Source organism: Diplotaxodon limnothrissa, linkage group LG3 (assembly GCF_057381915.1).
Source record: "Diplotaxodon limnothrissa isolate DT_005_m linkage group LG3, D_limnothrissa_male_GT1.1, whole genome shotgun sequence".
In the NCBI taxonomy this organism is placed as follows: domain Eukaryota; kingdom Metazoa; phylum Chordata; class Actinopteri; order Cichliformes; family Cichlidae; genus Diplotaxodon; species Diplotaxodon limnothrissa.
In genome coordinates, this window is record NC_140598.1 from 50172713 (window position 1) to 50197608 (window position 24896).

The following is a 24896-nucleotide window of genomic DNA, read 5'->3' on the forward strand; positions in this document are numbered from 1 at the left end:
CAACACGTTCCTAAATGACAACATTGGAAAAATAAGAAAACATGAGAACCGTTTGGACGCAATCTACACATGTTTGTTCATTTTCTTAAAATTGCTTTGGAAAACACTATTTCACTTTATTAAAGTGCTGGTTAACGTTAGGGATAAGGTTAGGTTTAGGGCTGGAATACATGGCTGGAACGTCTATTACCGCGGGACCGTCATTGCACAGGAATTCATCCATAACCCGGCGCCTACCATAAGAACGTGGATATGGCACGCCATCGCGATATTTGGCCAGGGTGGCTTGCCATACAAGGAAGGTCTCCTTTCGCAATCCTCAGGAACGCTGCGTGACAAAACATTGGTATGCTACGCCCCGGGAGTGAGAACGGCTGTTGTTTAATATCATAACAACACAAACAATAACAACATTATGGGTTAATGGTTTGAAAATATCTCATAGTTCTGGTTTTGACTTAAAGAGGAATATTTAATCTCTTTTAGGTTTTTATTAAAATGATTAATGTGACCCTGGCTCGTCTTTTAATTAGGAACCAATAACCTCTCTGAATATGTTATGCACGTGGAAGACAACAGAAATGGTGCAGTATATGTGCAGAAAAGCACAGAGCAGTCAGAGATGAAACTTGCTTTTGATTTAATGAAACTAATTCCATATGACATGTTTACATTCCTGTAACTAAAATATGAACATTTCAGGATCAGATCAACATCAAGATGTCACATACTCTCTTATTGACCTTAAAAACCTTCAAAAGAACAGTAAGTAAATAAAACACATGCAGTTTAAAAATAATAAATTTAAATATAATGTAAAAATACAAAAAATAAAGATTAAAAAAAAATTATTTTCTTGTGTCAAATACTCTGATCATCTTCACAGGGAAGCATCATGAACCAGAGCAGAGTGCTGTTTACTCTGAGGTGAAGACGGGAGCTGCAGGTACAGACACAACAGTCTCATTCAGTGTTTGTACTGAAATGTGTCATTTCATTATGTTGCAGCTAATTATAGGTCAACATGGAGTTTAGTTATTCACTTATCAAGCTTACCTACTACACACTACCACTATACATCAGCAGAGTTAATCTGCAGTCATTTAGGTTTATGGTGGGTTAGTCATTAAGTCAGGTGTATTTGTTTAGCATGATACTGTGTTGTTGTGTTGTCATCATTCAAAGCACTTAAACACAGGGTGGGTGATGCAGAGTATAAATGAGTATATGAGTTCATTTTGTAGTTTGCTGCAGATGAGTAACATCAGCAACATTGGAAGAAAGAACTGTGGAGTTCACGGTCAAAAGTTTCAGTTGACCAATCGCTGTGGACTTATGAACTGAAATTATCTTTTTTTTTATGTCAACACTATATCTGAAATCAGCAATAGCACTGAGTAGATTAGTTACATTAGGATAACAGTCAGGTGATTGAATTACATGATTATTACTAGTTGATTAAGATTTTTGTTTTGCTAATTTCCTTAAATAAAATATCCTTTGTTCAAAAGTCTAAATTGTTAACTTTTTGTGTAACAGTAAAGGAAACCTTGTGAAGTATTACATCTCATCATTGGCTCTTACATGCTGTTCTTAGCACTTAAAGTAGTCTGTTCTGTACTTGGCAGCTAAAGTAATAATCTAGTGAAACTACAAAGAGCGAGAATCATTAAGGGGAGCGTAGCATTAATGCTGTTAATGGCTGCAGCTGACAAATCTGCAGTTTAAATCCACCTCTACGTCCAACAGCTCTGTGTCATATATCTGCTGATCAAATGTATCCTGAGCTCTGACGTCTCTGGTCTTAAAATCTTATTTCCACTCACAGGAAAATCAAGTCCTGCAGCTGATGCAGCAGTTTATTCTGAAGTCACATTAGGAAGCTTTCCTGGTAATTATGCTGCCATGCAGGATGAGTTATTCTTCAAGTTATTAAATGGTGAACATCCTGAAACTTGGACATTTCTGTTCTTTGTGTGTTTGTCTTACAGGTCAGTGAGGAGAGCTGCAGCAGCAAAAAGGAGCATTTTATGAATCCACTGTTGCTCCTCTGCTGCTCAAATATCAGACGCGCTCACTTTTTAGTGTTTATGAAGATGATATTGAATAATAATATGATATAGACTTATTACTTTCGCTTAGCATAGCACACACAAGGGTGTGTCCTGTTTCAGATCCAGGCTCTTTATATTCAGCTGATTTTTTTTTTTATATTCACTGTTGAACTTTTGTATAAAACTTTGAATGTATCCTGTTCCAACAGCAGTGAGATAAAAGTTTGAAGCCTGTGATTTTTGTAGCTGATAGCAACGACTTAAAGTCAGCAGAGTTTCTTAGGAAGTGCTGGTGTGGACACCAACAAATACTTTTACTATTTGAGTTTAAAAATCTACATCATGTAAAAAGGAATTATCAACCCATGTTCTTCCACTTATTAATTCAGAATCACAGGAGCCTCTCCCAGCTGTAACACACTGGGACAGTTCACCATTGTGTCACATGACTAACTCACAGAGACACACAAACATTCAGGCTCACAGTCACACCTACGACCACTAGAATCACAAGTTAACCTAACATGCAGGTCTCTGGACTGTGGGATGGAGCTGGAGTACCTGGAGAGGGGCCATGCAGACACGTGGAAAACCCATTCAATTATTATATTCTGCAGTTTTCCTCTTACTGTTTGCATGAAATTTTATTAAAGCAATTTAACAGGAGTAAAACAAAAGCAGATTCAAAAATAATCATCACAAAATAATCATCAAATCACACCAGTTATATATATCCAACATAATAGTCCAAATCCTTCTGAAATTTTTAATCCACATGGTACAGATGAGCAGAGAGCGGCAAATAACACAGATCCAATTTGTAAGTCCACAGTTCTCTTGCCAACTTTTGTCACATATTCAGCCATGATTTTAGTAAAGTAGCTGCTGAAGTCTCCTATAACCTGTTTCACTTCACCCAAGATCCTGTTCCAGTGGAGTTCTGTTGCACAAGGTGCTTTTGATAAGATGATGCAGCTCTTTGCAAGATAATGATATATTTAAAAAAAAATAAAATAACATAAGAGTTTTTAAAGAAGAAAATGGTGAAAATTATGACTTGGCGAAATATGTCCGCTTGAAGAAACAGAACAACTTTGCACATCTATAGATAAAGATAACAACACAACACAAGAAACAAGCTGTTGTTTTTGAAAAGGACAGGAAATATAAACATTCAGTCAAAACCACAGGAGCTGTTTGAGGTTGGTGTAAGAAGGAAGGACACAGACAGGCCAATCAGAACATGTGTTATAAAAATGGATTTTTATATCTATATTAAACAGTGCTTCTCTTTCTTCTGCATTTCGTATTTCTGTGAAGTAAAGTTATTTGATTGTGGTAGAATGACAAGGGCATGCTACATGGATGTAAACATGGCATCAAACTGAGATAACCGACCCAAATAAACCGTCATGTATGTTGTAGAGAGGACAACCAAAAACACAGAAGGAAGACTGGCACAAAACTAAGGAGAGGCAGCGACTAAATATACACAGAAGGATGATTAGAGGAGTGGAGACAACTCAAGAAAATGAGACAGGGCTGAAGCCAATCGCCAATTGATGAGACAAAGGAAGTAACAGTTAACACCTAAAGCCTCGGAGAGCAGCCATTTGGGGAAGTTGTTTATTTTGGAGTCATACCAACTAAACCCAAGCAGCCTTCCAGACATATTTTGCATCCCTGTTATGTCTCTGTCATCTATATTTGGTCATGCAGTATAGGATTGAGACTTGATATGATCTTTTGGTTTTGCACTGCACGAATAAAGTGTTGCTTAAGAAGAGTTGAAGGTCATCAAAAAATGTTACTACATGCTAAATGTAAATAACAAAAGGGCTACCTTACATAGATCATGTTTTTACTTTGCAAGTTCTTGATTAGGGGTGGGTTTTGATTATCGCCTTTCTGATTACAATCCATGCTAAATTGAATAAAGTGATATTGATTCATTACAATCCTGTGTCGATTTGTAAATTAACGTTATTATGCCTGAAACGCCAGCATCTCAGGTTAAACCTCACAACATGTCGTCAAACACCATGCAGCTAAAACAGTAACTGGGAGCAGGTTTACGGATTCTGCATACAAACGTGAACACAGAGCGCGGACCCGACACGTCAGAATCAGATTTTGGTGTGTCGTCGGGTCCGCGCTGTGTTTGCCTCTTTTTTTTTCGCTGGCTTCTGCAGCTGCAGGTTTCATAACTCTCTGTTTACATCTCTAATTAAGTCTCACGTGTGTCAGCTTTCTTTTAATAGATACGAAATTATGGATATATACTGATACATGACCAGAATTGTAATATTTCTGACTGAGGCAAAACTTTCCAGATTCCAATCAAATTGAATCCTGTATCGAATCAAAAATGATTCTACAAATCAGTAACGATGCAGCCGTACTCAGCTCCCTAAGCATTTTCCCTTTCCAGTTCACAATCAATCCCACCCCTAGGTCAAAAATATGTATAGGACAATTGGTCTAATCTAATATTTTGTATGAACCTGTCCAGCTGTCCAGTGATTAAACGACAAGTAGATGGAGGCAGGACTTCACAGCAGGGGCATACTCCATAATGTGCTGTGCATTCTCATATGTATATTATATATATTGCTCACTTATTGTATTTACCAACATCAAGGAGTTATGAGCAAAGAAAGGCCACACCATAGTGCATGTTTAAATAGGGAAAGTTTATTGATCAAAATGTATTACGCAAATACGCATTACATTTTTTTCAGCCCCCCAATCGAGAAAACAAAACCAATTACATGTTCAAAGCAACGGAACGGTGGCCCAATATCAGAGAGAACTCCACTCTTGAGTGAGCAGCGATGATTGAGCAGTCCGTTTTATTTTGCAGATTCAAGCTGCTCTTCAAAATTTTCACCACCAGATGTCACCGGAGAGGACTGTGTTGAAAAGCTTCGAGTAATGAACCGTTTTTCAATACAAGCTTCAGTGCTTCGGAAAGCTTCATTTGGCCATCACTACTGACAGGTGACAAACGATAACAGAGATACGATACTAAACTGGGAAGCGCTAATTGTAACACATACCAGAAGACAAGGGGAGAATCACACAGCATGAGGGACGACGCGACACTGACTCAGAGAAACACAGGGTTTAAATACACTGGGAAGTAACGAGGGGAATGAGACACAGAAGGGGGGCACAGCTGGGAGAAATCAGGACTGACGAGACAAGCAAAGCAGGACACATTTACATAAGACACGGACCTTCAAAGTAAAACAGGAAGGATCACATAGAGACGCGAACTTGACACAGTGGAGACAGCAACTAAGAAACACAGAGACATAAACCATAAGGCAGAGGACTCTAAGAACAGAGGGGACACAGAGGGGAACTCAAACATGCAGACACAGACTTACACAGAACAGAGGGGACACAGAGAAACATGAAGGGCAAGGGATCGAAACTAGAAACCATAGAATAAATCACACACATAAGTACAATAATACAAAAACCACAAAGAACTAAAAACGCTGGGTCAGGAGACCCAGGACGGTGACAAAAAGAGCTTGCCTGGTACATATGCTTTTATATTTTCTACCCTGTGGTGCAGAAGCACACGCACACACGTGCTAAATGTGAACAAACCTTTTTTTTGTACATTTTTGGAACATGAACAGAGCATTGATGTTCTTTATTAATGTGACCAGAAAGTCATTAAAATGTATTATGTGGTATTTGTACTTATTCACAGTTTTGGAGGCGAGAGACGTGATGAATGAGAGCCAGGTGTCACAGGCTGGGTCTCTGACCCAGCGCTCTGAGTTCATGTTTGTATTTGTCTCATTTTGTTATGTGATTAGTTTTTGTGTCATTTCCTATCTGTCTTTAGTTTGGGCAGTTATTGTTTATTGTTCCTCTGGTTTTCTATGTTTTGGGTTCTTGTATTATTCATCACGCATTAGGTTTAAGTTTGTGTTGTCATGTCTAGTTTTAGTGTTTCCTGTTTTATTCTGACAGTGTCATGTGTTCTTTGTTCATTGTATTTAGCTTTCCTCTCCTGGTCCTGTCATTAGGTTTATATCAGTCAGTTGTTCCCCCATGTGTCTCCACTTCCCCTGATCACCTCATGTATGTATTTAAGCCCTTTGTTTTCTGCATGCCATTGTTGGGTCGTCTGTTTATTTTGACCTTAGTCAGGGTCTCTCACTCTCACGCCTACATTAGTCATAGTCTTTGCCTGTTATTTTCCACCACAGTTATAGTTTTTGGTCTTAGTACCTCTTAGTGTTTTGACAGTTTGCTTTGGTGTCCTGGTTTTCCCTTGCCGTTATCATTAAAGGATCACTTTTCTGTTCAAACTTACAACTCATCGTCCTCATTTGCTTTTGGGTCCTGTTTCATCACACATCGGGGCACCCCGCCGTGACACCAGGAGCCATGTGACTCTTATGTTAAGGTATGTGCTACAGAACAGAATGATGAAAAAAGCCATTGTGGAAACTCTAAGACAGTAGTTAGTCATATTCAGCCATGATTTTAGTAAAGTAGCTGCTGAAGTCTCCTATAACCTGTTTCACTTCACCTAAGATCCTGTTCCAGTGGAGTTCTGTTGCACAAGGTGCTTTTGATAAGATGATGCAGCTCTTTGCAAGATAATGATATATTTAAAAAAAATAAAATAACATAAGAGTTTTTAAAGAAGAAAATGGTGAAAATTATGACTTGGCGAAATATGTCCGCTTGACTTTGTTTTTTTTTTTTTTTGTTTGTTTTTTTTTCCTCTTCTCCTCAGGTTGGCTTGTTTCCAGATTCTGATCCCTTAGAAAGACAGAAGACTCAGATGGTTCCGCACTGTAGGAACCCCATCTTCTTACGAACCTTTTACTTGTATTTTTGTTCGTTTTGTCCAATCTTGTTCGTTTTGTCCAATCTTGTTCGTTTTGTCCAATCTTGTTCGTTTTGTCCAATCTTGTTCGTTTTGTCCAATCTTGTTCGTTTTGTCCAATCTTGTTCGTTTTGTCCAATCTTGTTCGTTTTGTCCAATCTTGTTCGTTTTGTCCAATCTTGTTCGTTTTGTCCAATCTTGTTCGTTTTGTCCAATCTTGTTCGTTTTGTCCAATCTTGTTCGTTTTGTCCAATCTTGTTCGTTTTGTCCAATCTTGTTCGTTTTGTCCAATCTTGTTCGTTTTGTCCAATCTTGTTCGTTTTGTCCAATCTTGTTCGTTTTGTCCAATCTTGTTCGTTTTGTCCAATCTTGTTCGTTTTGTCCAATCTTGTTCGTTTTGTCCAATCTTGTTCGTTTTGTCCAATCTTGTTCGTTTTGTCCAATCTTGTTCGTTTTGTCCAATCTTGTTCGTTTTGTCCAATCTTGTTCGTTTTGTCCAATCTTGTTCGTTTTGTCCAATCTTGTTCGTTTTGTCCAATCTTGTTCGTTTTGTCCAATCTTGTTCGTTTTGTCCAATCTTGTTCGTTTTGTCCAATCTTGTTCGTTTTGTCCAATCTTGTTCGTTTTGTCCAATCTTGTTCGTTTTGTCCAATCTTGTTCGTTTTGTCCAATCTTGTTCGTTTTGTCCAATCTTGTTCGTTTTGTCCAATCTTGTTCGTTTTGTCCAATCTTGTTCGTTTTGTCCAATCTTGTTCGTTTTGTCCAATCTTGTTCGTTTTGTCCAATCTTGTTCGTTTTGTCCAATCTTGTTCGTTTTGTCCAATCTTGTTCGTTTTGTCCAATCTTGTTCGTTTTGTCCAATCTTGTTCGTTTTGTCCAATCTTGTTCGTTTTGTCCAATCTTGTTCGTTTTGTCCAATCTTGTTCGTTTTGTCCAATCTTGTTCGTTTTGTCCAATCTTGTTCGTTTTGTCCAATCTTGTTCGTTTTGTCCAATCTTGTTCGTTTTGTCCAATCTTGTTCGTTTTGTCCAATCTTGTTCGTTTTGTCCAATCTTGTTCGTTTTGTCCAATCTTGTTCGTTTTGTCCAATCTTGTTCGTTTTGTCATCTTTCTGACAGCTAAACATTGGCCACAGTTAAAACAGTGTTGTGGGATTATGAGTGGGAAGCAAACAGCATCAGAAAACCTCTAAATCTAAATGAATACAGGATTAGATCTGCTTCATCATTCAACAGTGGAAACTATCGCTGTAAGGGCAGAAGGAAAAGTTCACAGCATGAAACAGCAGAGTGGAGTGATTCAGTCACACTGACAGTTTCTGACAGTAAGTCATGTTTGCTTTAAGCTGTTTGAACACTTTGTAAAATGTGTTTCTGTTCATATAGACTGAGATTATTATTCTTTGTATAAACTGAGCTCACTGTTCAGAGACTGTACTACATGTTCACTGAGAGAAAATCTTTGTTGAACAGATGAACCCCGTCCTGTCCTCACTGTGTCTCCATCATGGCTGAGTCCTGGAGCCTCAGTAACTCTGAACTGTGAGGTTGAACATCCGTCTGCAGGATGGAGCTTCTACTGGTATAAAGCTGTTCCTGATCTATCAGAGAAATCCTCCAGTTATGAGCTGCTACCTGATGGCAGTGGGACTGCACAGGACTCCTACATCATTCATGGACAGACACACACAGCAGGATATGTGTGCAGAGTTGGAAGAGGAGACCCAGAGTATCACACTGATCACAGTCAACCAAAGTTTGTCTGGTCTGCAGGTCAGTTTGTTTCTCTGTCCTTTCAATGAGCTCATGTTAGCATATCATTTTTATTCACCAGGATTTAGACCATTAAAATCTCATCTCCATGACAACCATTTATCTCTATATAAATGAAAACTCCCAAAAAGAAGAACTGAACTGAATGTTTTCCTTTCTCTCTGTGATCAAACCAAACTGAATTTATTTTCCTTTTCTTATTTTTCAATTTTATTTAATGTGATAACATGAAAAACAAAAATACCTCTATGAGGTTTTAAATGTTTTCTCTTTGAATACTTTTACTTTGATATTTAAACTCATGTTTCTGTTTGTACTGATTATTTTTACTTAGTGCACAGACAGGATTTACACAGTTAAGACTTTGTTTAGTGCTCAGGTAGGTGTTCAGATAACAAAGTCAAATATAGTTAATAAAGAAACAAAGATGTCAGCAGGCAGGTTAACAGCTCTGACAAATACAAGACAAACACTGACTACAGATGGACGCTAGAAGAAGACGTCACAAATAACAGCTGCTGTTATTGTTCATTTAAAATATACTTCAAAGGTTTTTAGTTTTGGTCCTGCTGCTGCAAAATATCTCACTGTAGAAGGAATCTGTGAAACAGACAATATCACAGAATTATGACAGAAACATTACAGCAAATGACTGAAGTGTGTTCAGAGTGATCTGTATCAGGTGGATGATGCTGAGAGTGATGACTCAAAGCTCATGATGTCCCATGATGTGTACCAAGCTCTACATGAGCTGCCAGCAGATAAAGCATGTGGGTTAGATCATCTTAAACATGTCAGTATTCGGCTCCTTTGTTTTCCATTGATTTGACTGTCTGTGTGATTCAGGGCTTGTTGTCAGACTCAGTGTTGTCTCACCAAACAAACACTTTATCATATTGAACTATTAAATTTGATCTTCAAAACAAAAGCTTCAAACAAACAAATATTTTCACTGTGATATTTTGAATCCTAACATCTGTGAGCTTTGTCTCTTCACTGCATGTTGTTTCCAGATGTTCATTCAGCAGCGTGTCTCACAGTGAGTCCTGACAGAGTGCAACACTTCACCTCTGACTCTGTCTCACTGACCTGTGAGGGAAACTTCACTGAGTGGAGAGTGAGGAAGTTCTCTGAGGACGGCCTACTGTACTCTGTCTGTAGGAGAATGACTGGATCCACATGTAACATCCACACATCAAAGTCAGATACTGCAGTGTACTGGTGTGAGTCTGGATCAGGAGAGTTCAGCAGTGCAGTCAACATCACTGTACAGAGTATGTTATTATACATTTACTTGGATCTGAATGATTTAGACGTCACATGAACATTTGTCCCAGCTTTGGTCTATGTGAAGTAATTCTATGTGGCAACACAAACAAAAATGAGAATTTCAGGCAACGAAGCATCAAGATATTCTTGGTTGTTTGTCTAATTTCATCCTTTCATAATCCAGTTTGTCTTAATTTGCCAACAGTATTTTTTATTTTCTCTGTCAGAATAAAACTCAACAAAGCTCAACATCGCTGTCGTCACATTAGATGAACCTTTAATGTCTCAATTCAGAGAAATTTGGGAAACACGTCATGCAAAATAACACAAACATACAAACATTTACAATTTCACCTTCAACCATTCAATAATGTCACCGTCAATAATTTGACTCCTGCAGGGAACAACCCAACTATATTTCCAGTCCTCATAATCACTCAGAAAACCAGGTCTGCATGTAGATCATGAGACACGACTCACAGCTTTTTCTCAAAGTGTGCACCAGCTGGTCTGACTGAAACAATTGTGTGTGATTGTGTCACAGATGATGATGATGGTCCTATCCTGGTGAGTCCTGTTCATCCTGTGACTGAGGGAGCTTCTGTTAATCTGAGCTGCAGTTTGAGAACACAAAAAATACTCTCCAATGTGTTTTTCTATCACAATGACAAACTTATTCAAAATGATCCCCGAGGGGAGCTGAAGATCTCTGCAGTGTCAAAGTCTGATGAAGGTTTCTACAAGTGCCAGTACTCAGGAAGAGAGTCAGCACAGAGCTGGATGTCAGTTAAAGGTGAGCAGGATCAAAACATTTGATGTGTTTCTGTAAATGAGTTTCATGCTTGAGAAATAACATCATATTATCTCTTTTAATGTTTAAATCCATATCTCTAAATTGTCAGGTTTAATATCATTGTGATTCAGGACTTATGTGTGGGACTCAGGTGAAAACAGCGGAGGATGTAATCAGTCAGTTTCTTTATTCAAACAAAGGATAATTCATTTAACAAAACAGATTGCGAGCTTCGACTCAGTCAACAAGAACAAAACATAAATGAACCTAAACTTAAGGAGTGAGTCCTACAAAAACATCTTAACTGAGGTGAGAGAGACAGGCCAGAGGAGTGGACATAACAGCGTGAGGGCGGCAGATCTGTGGGAGAGGAGAGAGCAGTTAGGGCAGGAAATCTGAGGGAATGTGACAAGACAGAGAGTGTTCATAAAGTGGCTGCAACAATGCCTTACTTGGAGTCCAGACTAGCTGGGTTTAGTGGATGAAGGCAGAGGTCTGTGGAAACTGCTGAACGATGGGCAGGCAAGTGAGGAAGAGGCTCCGAGGGGGGCAGCGGTGGTGGTGAATAGGGGGGCAATGATCCAAGGTGGCAGGCGTCTGACTGGAGGTGAATGATGGCATGAAAACGAATCTTGAAGCAGGAAGAAACTGAAACAAGGGGAAAATCTGTTAGCATACAAACTTTATTTTCCTAGAAAGGATCCCAGCAGACCTGCCTGGTTACCTCACTGACGAGCTGCAGTCATGTTAACTATCCATTAACATTTGGCTACAGCCACCGAGGTCTTCAAGGTCAACTTTATCACTAAATAAAAATCCTTATAACACAGAAACTATGATTCTTACAAAGGTGTTGTGTATTGTCAACATATAGAAAGTACTGTATAAAGATTTAAACTATCATTTGTTTGACCTCTGACCTCAATTTTACATTTCTTATCGCCCTTTCTTGTCATGTTGAAAAAAATCTGCCTTTGGACTTATTTTTACTGAACTACAAACTTCTGACAGTACAAACAAAAAAATACACTAAAATTTTTTTTTCTTTTAAAGCAAATACTGTCAACAGAGTGAGCTGCCTTAGCAGAAATTTGTGCTCTGTGTTTGTTTTATACTTTATTAATAATTAATTATTGTTTGTTGTTGCAGTAACTGTGTCAGGAGCTGACAGCTCTTCATCTCCTGTGTGGTTGATGGTTGGACTGGTTTGTGGAGTCTCTCTCATTATTATTCTCCTGCTCTTGTTGTATCGCTGCAGACAGTCCAAGTGTAAGAGCCTCTTCTTTTCATGCTGTATTAGAGAGTTTATTTACTACATACACTTTAATTATTCACACATATACATGTATTCTGATCTCATGACACAAAATATCAGTGGAACAATTCATACATGACAAACATGTGTAATAACATTTGTCTCTTTCACAGATTCCTGCTTCACCAGGTTGGTAAAATACTTTTTATTATTATTTTAAACAAACATCAGTTACTTTTGAGTTTATTGTGTATTTTATGTTTTAGGTCGATCCAGTCTGAGAGTCACAGTCCGGGCTCCTCCACAAATCATGGAGTCAACCTGAATGAAACTCATGAGTACGGCTATGTTCAATACGGTCAGCATTTTACCCATCTTTATTATCATTATTAATATTGTAGCTGACGCTGAAATGTTTGTGTGGGTTGCCATGACAACACCAAAGTGAATCTGAGATCGTTATTGTTTTCTATTTGTTTTCTTTATTTGCTTCTCATGCTTGTGTACATTTGCAGTAGGAAAGGTAATCTATGAATCCAGTGATATATCCTGCTTATAAGAAATGTTTCTGTTAAAATATTAATGTGAAGTAGTCACTTCCTGTGAGTTGCGGGAACCGGAAGTTGTGCGCGGGAGAGACAAGACAGAACGGTAACACGGCGGACTTTTCGGAATATACAACTTTTCTACTGCTGGTTTTACAAGGCGTACACGGTAAAAAATCATTATGCTGTTATTTGTTTAACACTTGTGCACCTTGTGAAAGGAAATAAGTGGCTGAGATGAATATCATATGTGCTATCGATATTATTTTACTTGTTTCTAGTTTTCACGGTGCTCCATGATTGTGAGAGGAATAAAAGAATTGTGGACATCAGTACGAAGCGTGGATTCTTTCGACCAGAGTAGAAACAGTGAAAACGTGTCCCAATCCATCTGGAGGCTTCGGTGTGCAAAGCTCTTCTCATCCTGCAGCAAGCTACAGGTCTCGGTTTGCAAACGCGCTTCCCCTCCTGCAGCAAGCTACAGGCTTCGGTGTGCAAAGCTCTTCTCATCCTGCAGCAAGCTACAGGTCTCGGTTGCTTCTCATCCTGCAGCGAGCTACAGGCTTCAGTGGACACGTTGCTTTGCATTTTGTGACAACCAATCGGGAGCTGCAGATTCAGCGGACACTCCAAGAAGCGGTTTCAGGCTAAAGCGTGAGTCCTCAGGCTATATTGCGCAGTTATTATGCCTCATGAGTTGATGGATAGAACATGAGCTACAAATTTGCTGTAATGGACAAGGAATTAATAGTGTTCAAATTTCGGATTGTGTAAAAAACAAACAAACAAACAAACAAAAAAAGAAAAAAAAAAAAGGACAATCTGTTGAAGTTCTGGAAATTATTGTTGTTTTCTTACCTGTTGCTTGCAAGCTTCATGAAGGCTGAAACTGAAAATTTATTTGCTGTCATACGTAAGAATCTAAGCTAAGGTTCCTTTGTGTTAATTTTAATAATTCTCCGCCTATTACATCCATTCTTGTAATTACCTTAGTTATCTTGTCCTCTTCATAAGATACCCCCTTTAAAGTCTGAAAATGTCTAAAGATGGTCATAGTCACCCTGATGTTATGTCAGAAGTACAAGATGCAGGGGATTTGGAAGAGGAAAAAAGTGTAGTGTCTGAGAAATCTGAGACAAAAGCAAGAAAATCCTCTCGTGAAAGGCGATTAACGCCAAAAATGCAGGAACTGAAAGATCAAGAGTTAACTCAAAAGGAGAAGAGGTTCAAAGCAACATACGAGAAATGGAAAAGCAACGTAAGAGACATTCGCACAAAGTTAAAGCAAGTATGCTCTGAGAGTGACATGTATGATATGATGGATGAGGCTGAGAAGCTTGAGTCTGAATTAAAGGAACAGTATGACAGAATTCGACTCCAAACCTCACCAAGTCAAGAATTTCGAAGAAAGATCGATGCATGCTCAGCCGTGACGGCCGACTTGCTGCAGCTGATGAGAGTACGTCTGACTGAAGATGAAGGTGAGTTTGACACGGTGGCGGAAAGATCAAGGTTACGCATGCTACTTGATAATGAATATGCTAGGTCCATATATGGATCCACAGCCTCCTGAGTTACTGCACCCAGCTGTCACAATTCTAACCATCTCTCAGAGTCACCCAGCATTCCAGCTATGAGAGCGGAAGTGGCTGCTCAGCTGGCTGCAAAGAAAGCCGAAATTGATATGGAAGCTGCCATCGAAGCTCAACGTCAGCAGTTGAGAAAACTTGAAAATCAGAGGGACATTGATGTAATTCAGGCAAAGCTAAATGTCTACACTGAAGAAGAGGGAAGGGATGGGACACGCAGTCCTCCATTCAGCAAAGTGAGTGATGCACACCCCTTCGCTCACCACATCCCAGATCAAGAACGGCAGGTTGTGCAAAACGAGACATCATTGGTCCAATCGCTACAAGAGTCATTAGCTCTTACTCGCTTGCCAACTCCAGAACCTTCTGTATTCTCGGGCGATCCTCTGAAGTTTACAGAATGGAGCATAAGCTTCAAAGCCCTCATAGAGAGACGATGCTCTGACCCTGCAGACAGGCTATTCTACCTGCAAAAGTACATAGCAGGTGAGGCAAAATCCTCTCTTGAAGGCAGCTTCTACAGAAAAGATGAAGAAGCCTATCAACAAGCATGGGATAGGTTAAATGCTAGATATGGCCATTCCTTTGTAGTGCAGCGGGCTTTCAGAGATAAGCTAAATGGGTGGCCGAAGATTGGTGGAAAGGAATATCTCAAGTTAAGAGATTTCAGTGATTTCCTCCAAACATGTAGTAATGCCATGCCTCACGTAAAGGGCTTACAGGTTCTTAACGACTGTGAGGAGAATCAGAAAATACTAGTCAAGCTTCCTGATTGGGTGACATCTAGATGGAACCGTTATGTCACAGAGCAGCTAGATCGGGGCAACGACTATCCAAGCTTTCATGAGTTTGCTTCCTTTATCTCTAAGGAGTCACGCATCGCATGCAATCCAGTGTCATCCTTACATGCCTTAAGGCACTCTGCAGAGGCACCAGCAAGAGAGATGAAGCGTTCAAAAGCAAACACGTTTGCCACAAATGTGAAACCCCCGATTCCATCAAGCTCCACCGCCAAATCTGACCCTGGTGAAATCAAGTTGGGAGATGCAGGGAAACCAAAGAAATGGACCACACCAACACAAAATTCCAATAATGGCCAGTGTATTTGCTGTAGTGAGAACCATTCCATACATAAATGCAAGAGGCTTATGGACATGTCTGTAGAGGATAAGAAAAAATGCATACTTGAAAATAAGTTGTGTTTTGCATGTCTAAGAAAGGGTCACAATTCTAAAGACTGTAGGAACAGGGCCATGTGTGGCATATGCAGAAAGAGTCACCCAACGCCATTGCATGAAGATCGTTCTACAGCAGCATCAACACAAGGCGCAGTTGAAGAAAGTACGTTGTCATTATCATGTTGTGTGAGTGGAGGTGAAGGTGGGAGTACATCAATGATAGTCCCAGTGTGGATCTCAACACTTAGTGCTCCGGACACTGAAACCCTAGTGTATGCACTATTGGACACTCAAAGCAGTCACACATTTGTTGATCAGGAGGTGTGCGAAAAGCTACAAGCAACAATGGAACCAGTGAAACTTAAACTTTCCACCATGATGGGGAGAGACTCAGTCGTGAAGAGTCAAAGAGTATGCAAGCTCAAAGTTAGAGGATTTTCCTCTAATGTTTCCATCAGTTTGCCTCCAGCCTACACAAGGGACTTCATTCCCCTTGACCGCACACATATTCCCACTTGCCAGACAGCCAACAAATGGAAACACCTTGTAAGCATGGCCCAGGAGATACCCCCGTTGATGGACTGTGGTGTTGGATTGTTGATTGGATACGACTGCTCCAGAGCGTTAATTCCAAGAAGGGTCGTCACTGGGGGTGACTATGAGCCTTATGCTATTGAGACGGATCTTGGTTGGAGCATTGTGGGAAGCGCACCACAGCGTGTGCAGGCTAAAGATGTGACTGGTTTTTGTCATCGAGTGTCTGTCAGAGAGGTGCCACCCATAACACCATTTGCTGTCATCAAGGCCCTGGAGTCTGATTTTGCAGACACAAAACCTGGTGACAGAAGCATATCTCAAGAAGATATTTGCTTCCTGCAGATCTTGAAAGACAGAATCCAACAAAATAAGGATGGTCACCTGGAGATGCCTCTCCCTTTCAAAGCACGTCCGCATCTCCCAGACAACAAAGGGCTGGCGTTAGTACGGCTGAAGCATCTAAAGAGGAAGCTGGACAGAAATCCCAAATTCAAAATAGACTACGTGAGATTTATGGAAGGTGTCTTCAAGGATGGAGATGCAGAGAAAGTGGAAAACCAAGCAGAGCTGGGGAAAGTCTGGTATATCCCACACCAAGGAGTTTACCACCCCAGAAAACCAGGAAAAATCAGAGTGGTTTTCGACTGCTCTGCAAGGTATGAAGGCACCTCCTTAAACGACCATCTGCTAACAGGACCTGACCTCACAAATAGCCTAACAGCCGTGCTGTGCCGCTTCCGTAAACATCCCATCGCAGTCATGTGTGATGTGGAGAAAATGTTCCACAGGTTTCATGTGAGCGAGGATGATAGAGACTACCTGCGGTTTCTCTGGTGGGAAAATGGAGACACAAACTCTGAACCCAGAGAGTACCGCATGAAGGTTCACCTGTTTGGAGCATCATCATCCCCTGGCTGCGCCAATTATGGCATGAAGCACCTTGCCAGCCAATGTGAGAAAGAGTACCCCTCCGCAGCTAACTTCATCCAGAAACATTTCTATGTCGACGATGGTCTCATAAGTGTAGAGTCTGTGGGTAAGGCAATTGAACTGGTCAAAGAAGCCCAAGCCGTGTGTGCCAAAGGAAAGCTGCACCTTCACAAATTTCTCTCCAACAGCCGAGAGGTCCTTGACTCTGTCGATGTTGCAGAGCGTGCTACGGAGGTAAAGAATGTTGATCTTAATCACGAGGATTTACCAGTTCAAAGAGTGCTAGGTATAAGGTGGAATGTTGAAAATGATAGCTTCTCCTTCAAGGTGTCACTTGAGGAGAAACCAGCAACGCGCCGAGGGATTCTCTCAATTGTGGCCTCCTTGTATGACCCTTTGGGGTTTCTAGCCCCAGTCATTCTTGAAGGGAAAAGAGTGCTGCAGGAGATGTGTCAGAGAGGCACAGGGTGGGATGAGCCACTACCCAAAGGCTTGAAGTTAAGGTGGGAGAACCTGGAAAGAATTGAAATTCAAAGATGCTTCATACCTGACAGCCTTGGCGAGATTCAAAGAGTCGAGCTTCATCATTTCTCTGATGCAAGCAGTCAAGGGTATGGCCAGTGCTCTTACATCAGAGTGGTAAGCAGAGAAAGGGTATGCTGCTCCTTGGTCATGGGCAAGGCGAGGGTTGCACCAACCAAAATAGTTACCATACCGAGACTTGAGTTAACTGCAGCAGTAACCTCGGCATCTGTGAGCAGCATGTTAAGAGAGGAGCTAGAACTCAAGGTTGATGACGAATATTTTTGGACAGACTCAAAGGTCGTGCTTGGTTACATCAATAATGAAGCAAGAAGGTTCCATGTGTTCGTGGCAAACCGCGTGCAGAGAATTCGAGAAACCACCGATGCACGGAAATGGTACTATGTTGACACAGGAGAAAACCCTGCTGATCATGCCTCGAGAGGCCTCAAAGTAGCTGACCTCATCAAGTCAAATTGGTTCTCTGGTCCCAGCTTTCTATGGGAAAGAGAGATAGCCACAAAACAGGCTACTTCAGATTTGCTGGTGGGAGACCCAGAGGTGAGGACTACTCAGGTGTTGAAGGTTGATGTAGCAAGGCAGTTTGACATCCAGAAGCATCTGCTGCGGTTCTCAAGATGGACTACAGCTGTCAACGTCATTGCTCGTATCCAGCGGCTGGCAAAGAGGATCAGGACCGCTGAGCCTTTAAGCGTGGAAGAGAGAAAGCAAGCTGCACAGACTCTCGTCAAGCTTGCACAACAAGATGCCTTTCAAGAGGAGTTAAACACACTCAGCCAGAAACTAGGAAGGCTGCCTTGCAACCACCAACTCTTTCAGCTTGACCCATTTCTCCAAGATGGCATAATGAGAGTAGGAGGAAGACTGAGGAAGGCATCTGTGCCTCTTGAGTTAAGACACCCAGTGATCCTTCCTAAAGATGGTGCTGTTACAAACCTCATCATTGCACACCATCATACCAAGATACAACACCAAGGCAGAGGACAAACCCTCAATGCCCTGAGAGCCAATGGTTACTGGATCACTGGTGGAAGTAAGGCTGTAGCCCAATACATCAGGCAGTGCGTACAGTGCAGGAGAGCCCGCGCGCCACCAGAGGAGCAACGGATGGCAGATCTACCTAGTGACCGTGTTGATCCCACACCACCATTCACTTATTGTGGTATGGACTGCTTTGGTCCTTTTCACACCAAACAAGGTCGCAAAGATCAAAAACGGTACGGCCTCCTCTTCACATGTTTTTGCTCAAGGGCAGTGCATATAGAGATGTTGGAGGATTTGACGACTGACGCATTCATCAATGCCTTGCGCTGCTTCATTGCCCTTCGTGGAGCTGTTAGGCACATTAGGTCCGATCAGGGAACTAACTTTATGGGGGCAAGAAACGAGATGGCAAAGGCTCTGAAAGAACTTGATAAGGAAAGAGTGACTGCATACCTAGCAGAAAATCAGTGCGACTTCCAGATGAATACGCCCCACTCTAGTCATGCTGGAGGCGCATGGGAGCGTCAAATCCGGACAGTGAGAAGCGTACTGAGCACAGTCCTTGCCTGCAGTGTGGGAAGGTTGGATGATGCTTCATTGAGGACATTCCTTTATGAAGCTATGTGCATCGTGAATAACCGCCCACTCACTGTTGATAACATCAATGACCCCAAAAGCTTGGAGCCACTCACACCGAACCACTTGATCACCATGAAATCCTCAGTCCCACTTCCACCTCCAGGTAAATTCGTCAAGGAGGACCTGTATGCTAAGAAACGGTGGAGAAGGGTACAGTATTTGACTGAGCAATTTTGGCACAGATGGAGAAAGGAATACCTGGCCAATATTGCTCTGAGACAGCGATGGCATACACCAAGACGTAATGTGGAGGTGGGTGACATTGTGATTCTCAAAGAGGAAGATGTTCCTCGCAATGAATGGAAACTTGCTAGGGTTGTGGAAGCACATGAGGATGATGATGGACTTGTACGGAAGGTGACAATCCAGACTGGTGATCGGAAGTTAGGAAAGGGAGGCGAACGCCTCGTCCAACCCTCAATCATTCAGAGACCCATTCAGAAATTAGTGGTCCTGGTGAAAAACAGCTAAATGGGAAAAATGTCATTCATTGATTAGATTTCCCTTCTAAAATAGAAGTTGTCATTATGCTGTACTTCATGCACATGTTATGGAGATGTAAAATCTACTGTTCATATTGTTGAATTCATTTGTTGAGAAAAGAATATTGTTTATGTCAATGCAAGAATGTTTAAAACAACAACATGGTGCTTGGGAATTACCATTGATATAATGAGAAATGCAAGTGTATTTACGTTCTCAATTGTAATAATCAAAGGTAATTGGTGGGAGTGTAGCTGACGCTGATGTCACAGGCTGGGTCTCCGACCCAGCACTTTGAGTTTTCTTTGTATTGTTCTTATTTTTTGAGATGTTGTTAGTTTTGTGTTATTTCCTATTTGCCTTTAGTTTAGGCAGTTATTGCTCCTGGGTTTTCTGTTTGAGTTCTTGCATTATTCATCACATATTTGGTATGTTAAGTTTGTATTGTCATGTCTAGTTTTAGTGTTTCCTGTTTTATTCTGACAGTGTCATGTGTTCTTTGGTCATTGTATTTAGTTTCACTCCTCCTGGTCCTGTCATTAGATTCATGTCAGTCAGCTGTTTCCTCATGTGTCGCCACTTCCCCTGATCACCTCATGTCTGTATTTAAGCCTTTTGTTTTCTTCATGCCATTGTCAGTTCGTCTGTTTATTCTCACCAGAGTTACAGTCATCGTCATAGTCTTAGCCTGTTTATTTTCCACCTCGGTCATAGTTATAGTTTTTGGTCTTAGTACCTTTAGTGTTTTGTTTCTTAGTGTTTTGCAAGTTCAGTGTTTTGTTTCTTAGTGTTTTGCCTGTTTGCTTTGGTCTCTTGGTTCATTTCCTGCCGTCATCGCAATAAAGGTTCACTTTTCTGTTAATCATTACTATTCCTCGTCATCATCTGCTTTTGGGTCCTGTTTCCGCACACATCGGCGCACCCCGCCGTGACAGCTGAAATGTTTGTGTGGGTTGCCATGACAACACCAAAGTGAATCTGAGATCGTTATTGTTTTCTATTTGTTTTCTTTATTTGCTTCTCATGCTTGTGTACATTTGCAGTAGGAAAGGTAATCTATGAATCCAGTGATATATCCTGCTTATAAGAAATGTTTCTGTTAAAATATTAATGTGAAGTAGTCACTTCCTGTGAGTTGCGGGAACCGGAAGTTGTGCGCGGGAGAGACAAGACAGAACGGTAACACGGCGGACTTTTCGGAATATACAACTTTTCTACTGCTGGTTTTACAAGGCGTACACGGTAAAAAATCATTATGCTGTTATTTGTTTAACACTTGTGCACCTTGTGAAAGGAAATAAGTGGCTGAGATGAATATCATATGTGCTATCGATATTATTTTACTTGTTTCTAGTTTTCACGGTGCTCCATGATTGTGAGAGGAATAAAAGAATTGTGGACATCAGTACGAAGGGTGGATTCTTTCGACCAGAGTAGAAACAAATATTGACTTTTAAATCAGTCTTCATTAACAGGAACAGTTTTTAGATTAAGTTTGTGTTCAGCAGCTTTTAAGAGAATATTTTTCAAAATCCAGTTGGACAAACATCCAAACAGTAAACTGACACATTAAATGAGAAACAAAAATAATTTTACAAACCTGATTGTGTCTTTAACCTCTATGAATCTGTTAGCCAAGTGGAAGACGACAGAAATGGTGCAGTATATGTGTTGAAAAGCACAGAGCAGTTACAGATGAAACTTGTTTTTGATTTAATGAAATTAATTCCATGTGACATGTTTACAATCCTGTAACTAAAATATGAACATTTCAGGATCAGATGAACATCAAGATGTCACATACTCTCTTATTGAACTTAAAAACGTTGAAAAGAAGAGTAAGTACATAAAACATGTGCAATTAAATGTAAATGTAATGTAAAATAAAATAAATAAATATTTTAAAAAATCTAACAGTTAATTATTTTCTCATGATAAATAATCTGATCATCTTCACACGGAAGCATCATGAACCAGAGCAGAGTGCTGTTTACTCTGAGGTGAAGACGGGAGCTGCAGGTACAGTCACAACAGTCTCATTCAGTGTTTGTACTGAAATGTGTCATTTCATTATGTTGCAGGTTATTATAGGTCAACATGGAGTTTAGTTATTCACTTACCAAGCTTAGCTGCTACACATCAGCAGAGTTAATCTGCAGTCATTTAGGTTTTGGTGGGTTAGTCATTAAATCAGGTGTATTTGTTTAACATGATACTTTGTTGTGTTGTTGTCGTTGTTTAAAGCACTCAAACACAGACACACTGTAGAAGTCGAACAGATTTAATGAGTGATTCAGAAACACAGCAGGTCAGAATGTTTGCAAAGAACGAAGAAAACTCAAAACAAACTTCTTCCACAGTTTGAGTTCAGTCTCTTCCTCAGATCACAGGTTAATCTCTAATCTAAGGCCTTTGATCAAAGTCTTTAATCTGGGAGGCAAAAAAAGTCCCCTTTCAGCTGGATTTACTGAATCACAGCATCCAGAGCTTCTGAACCAGACCAACGATCACAAAACCAAACACCATCAAATAAAACACATAATCTGAGTGTGCTCGATCACTGGAGGCCCAGCAGAGAACTGTTTAAGCTGTTTTTTTTTTATACAGGAAAATATCAGATGTGCCAATAGCATGGAAACGTGTGTATGTGGAATAGATGTAGGGCATATAAAATATGAGTAAGGGATGAAAGAAGGGAGAGATGCAGACGGGCAGATGAGTATAAATGGAGCTGTTTGGGAAGGTTCAAGGTTCTTTTTGTAGTTTGCTGCAGATGAGTAACATCAGTAACATCTGAAGAAAGCACTGTGGAGTTCACAGTCAAAAGTTTCAGTTGACCAATCACTGTGGACTTATGAACTGAAATGATCAATTTTTGTCTCTCAAAAGACTTGGAAGACTTTGTACCGTGTTACTCCTTCCTCATTTGGACTTTCATGCACAGGATGGAGAGGAGTGCAGTACTGATTACCCCTCTCCTCACCTCCACACTATATCTGAAATCAGCAATAGCACTGAGTAGATTAGTTACATTTGGATAAAATTCAGGTGAATGAATCAAGTGATTATTACTAGTTGATTAAGATTTTTGTTTTGCTAACTTCCTTAAATAAATATCCTGTGTTCAAAAGTCTAAATTGTTAACTTTTTGTGTAACAGTAAAGGCAACTTTAACTGTAAATACATCTCATACATAGTTCTTACATGTTGCTCTTAGCACTTAAAATAGTCTGTTCTTTACTTGGCAGCTAAAGTAATAATCTAGTGAAACTACAAAGAGTGAGAATCATTAAGGGGAGCGTAGCATTAATGCTGTTAATGGCTGCAGCTGACAAATCTGCAGAGTTCCACCTCTACGTCCGACAGCTCTGTGTCATATATCTGCTGATCAAATGTATCCTGAGCTCTGACTTCTCTTTTAGAGGACAGTCTGATGTATGCTGAGGTCAAACACCCCAAAAAAGAAAAAGCCAAGAAGAAAGCAGGTAAACAAAGTCTGCCATCACCTCCAGTGAATGTTGTTCAACATGTTTATCTGGTCTTAAAATCTTCTTTCCACTCACAGGAAAATCAAGTCCTGCAGCTGATGCAGCAGTTTATTCTGAAGTCACATTAGGAAGCTTTCCTGGTAATTATGCTTCTGTGCAGGATGAGTTATTCTTCAAGTTATTAAATGGCAAACATCCTGAAACTTGGACATTTCTGTTCTTTGTGTGTTTGTCTTGCAGGTCAGTGAGGAGAGCTGCAGCAGCAAAAAGGAGCATTTTATGACTCCACTGTTGCTCCTCTGCTGCCCAAATATCAGACATGCTCACTTTTTAGTGTTTATGAAGATGATATTGAATAATAATATGATATAGACTTGGTACTATCTTTTAGCATAAAGCACACAGAGGTGTGTCCTGTTTCAGATCCATGCTCTTTATATTCAGCTGATATTTTTTATTCATTTTTAAGCTTTAATATAAAATTGGTTAGCATGCCAGAAAGCATGGGCAGTGAGTTAGGACAAGCTCGTGTGCACGCTCTCCAAAGGATCGCCAGCCAGAGAACACTGGAGAACACTCTTTTGCTGGATGAGGAATCAGACACAGCGAGGTACGACTGGAATGTAAGCTGGCGAACCACAGGCAATATTCCAGGGGAACACAGCCTGGAGCTGCAGTGCAGCCAGGGAAGTGACTCGCAGGGGGTGTCAGTTCACTGAGCGGCCCCTGCCGGCTACATAAACCCACAACATGTGAGCAATCTGCCAGAAAGAGAGCCAGCCTTGAAGGCTGGAGAACTGTCAACTGCTGACCAGACGCAGCGAGGCCTTACTGGCTTATAAAACGGCGAAGCACAGGCAATATGCTAGGGGAACACAGCCTGCACCAGTGCTGGCCACTAGGCCAACTCAAGGATGTCAGGAGGGAGGAGGGTGGCTGGAGGACAGATGAGCCTAGGCTCCGAGTCCTTACCACCTCACCTGAACACGACCGTCCCCACACGCCTGCATAGGCCCCTCAGCACAGCGAGGTGGCTGCAAGGTAGACAGGCAGTCCCATCGGGCAACCCTGGTCGTCTGACTGCAGCCAAGCGTCATAAACATCAACCTCCCGACAATCATTCTCCACCGGCGCAGGCCTCACAGAAGCGGGGCTGTTACGGCCCTAGCTGGGCCTCCTGATACTGCCCTTGTGTGGGCGTGGTGTTTTTCTCCGCCTCCTCCTCTTTTGCTCCACCCCCCGTCTCTCGCTTGCTCTTCTCTCTCCCCAGGACACAGCTGCTGCTCATTGGACTCATTTACCACCTGGGCCCAGTCAGCAATCACCTCTCGGAGGTCATATAAGCTGGGGATGAGCTGTGAGCAGGGTGTGGGGTGTTCTCTGGTGTCTCTGCGTTGTGTGTGGTTAGCCTGCTCAAAGTGTGGAGTTGTGGAAACAGCATAGCTGCTTTGCGTGAGTAGTGTGGGCTTGTGGGCCTTGGCAGCAGTAAAGCCAGCTGCTGATAGTGACAGGGTGAGCTTGTGGGCCCCTGGAAGTACCTCCTCGTGGTGTGGAGTTTTTGTTTGGTTGTTGTGTTCTTTGTTGTTGCAACCCTTTTTCTCTTTTTCCAAGTGTTATTGGTAAAACGGCGTTGCCGGCTCTTTATGTTAAGATGATCTATAATAAAGACTATTTTATTTACTGAAAACACTGGTCTGTTTTCCTTTCATTCTGTTCTGGACTCATTTGTTACTGGTCCCCTCACTCACATGCCTAGACCCTTTCGGGGGGAACGTAACAGGGGCCATGGGTGGGAACGCTGCGGGAGGGGCCCAGAAATCAGGCGATCCAGACCATGGGTCCACCTGTCTGGGCCCCACTCCAGTGGCAGCCAGAGGGGATGGAAGCTTCTTCAACATCTACATCACGATAATTAGCCTCCACTGGCCCAGTCCTCACAGAGGCGGGGCCATGGGAGGGAATGCTGCAGCCATCAT

The 24896-nt window shown here is 41.2% G+C and overlaps 1 protein-coding gene across 1 annotated transcript in view; it reads left to right on the plus strand.

The window, feature by feature from the left end:
* The window catches only part of LOC146636446 (Fc receptor-like protein 5), a 28193-nt gene extending 5025 nt beyond the window's left edge, over window positions 1–23168 (plus strand). Inside the window, exons 4-15 of the mRNA XM_085350330.1 lie at window positions 8388–8687; window positions 9701–9961; window positions 10501–10749; window positions 11899–12018; window positions 12178–12193; window positions 12271–12371; window positions 21048–21089; window positions 21208–21268; window positions 21390–21451; window positions 22855–22917; window positions 22998–23060; window positions 23161–23168. Coding sequence (XP_085206456.1) covers window positions 8388–8687; window positions 9701–9961; window positions 10501–10749; window positions 11899–12018; window positions 12178–12193; window positions 12271–12371; window positions 21048–21089; window positions 21208–21268; window positions 21390–21451; window positions 22855–22917; window positions 22998–23060; window positions 23161–23168 — 1346 coding nt within the window. The remainder of the gene's footprint in view (window positions 1–8387; window positions 8688–9700; window positions 9962–10500; window positions 10750–11898; window positions 12019–12177; window positions 12194–12270; window positions 12372–21047; window positions 21090–21207; window positions 21269–21389; window positions 21452–22854; window positions 22918–22997; window positions 23061–23160) is intronic.
* The last annotated feature ends 1728 nt before the right edge of the window (window positions 23169–24896 follow it).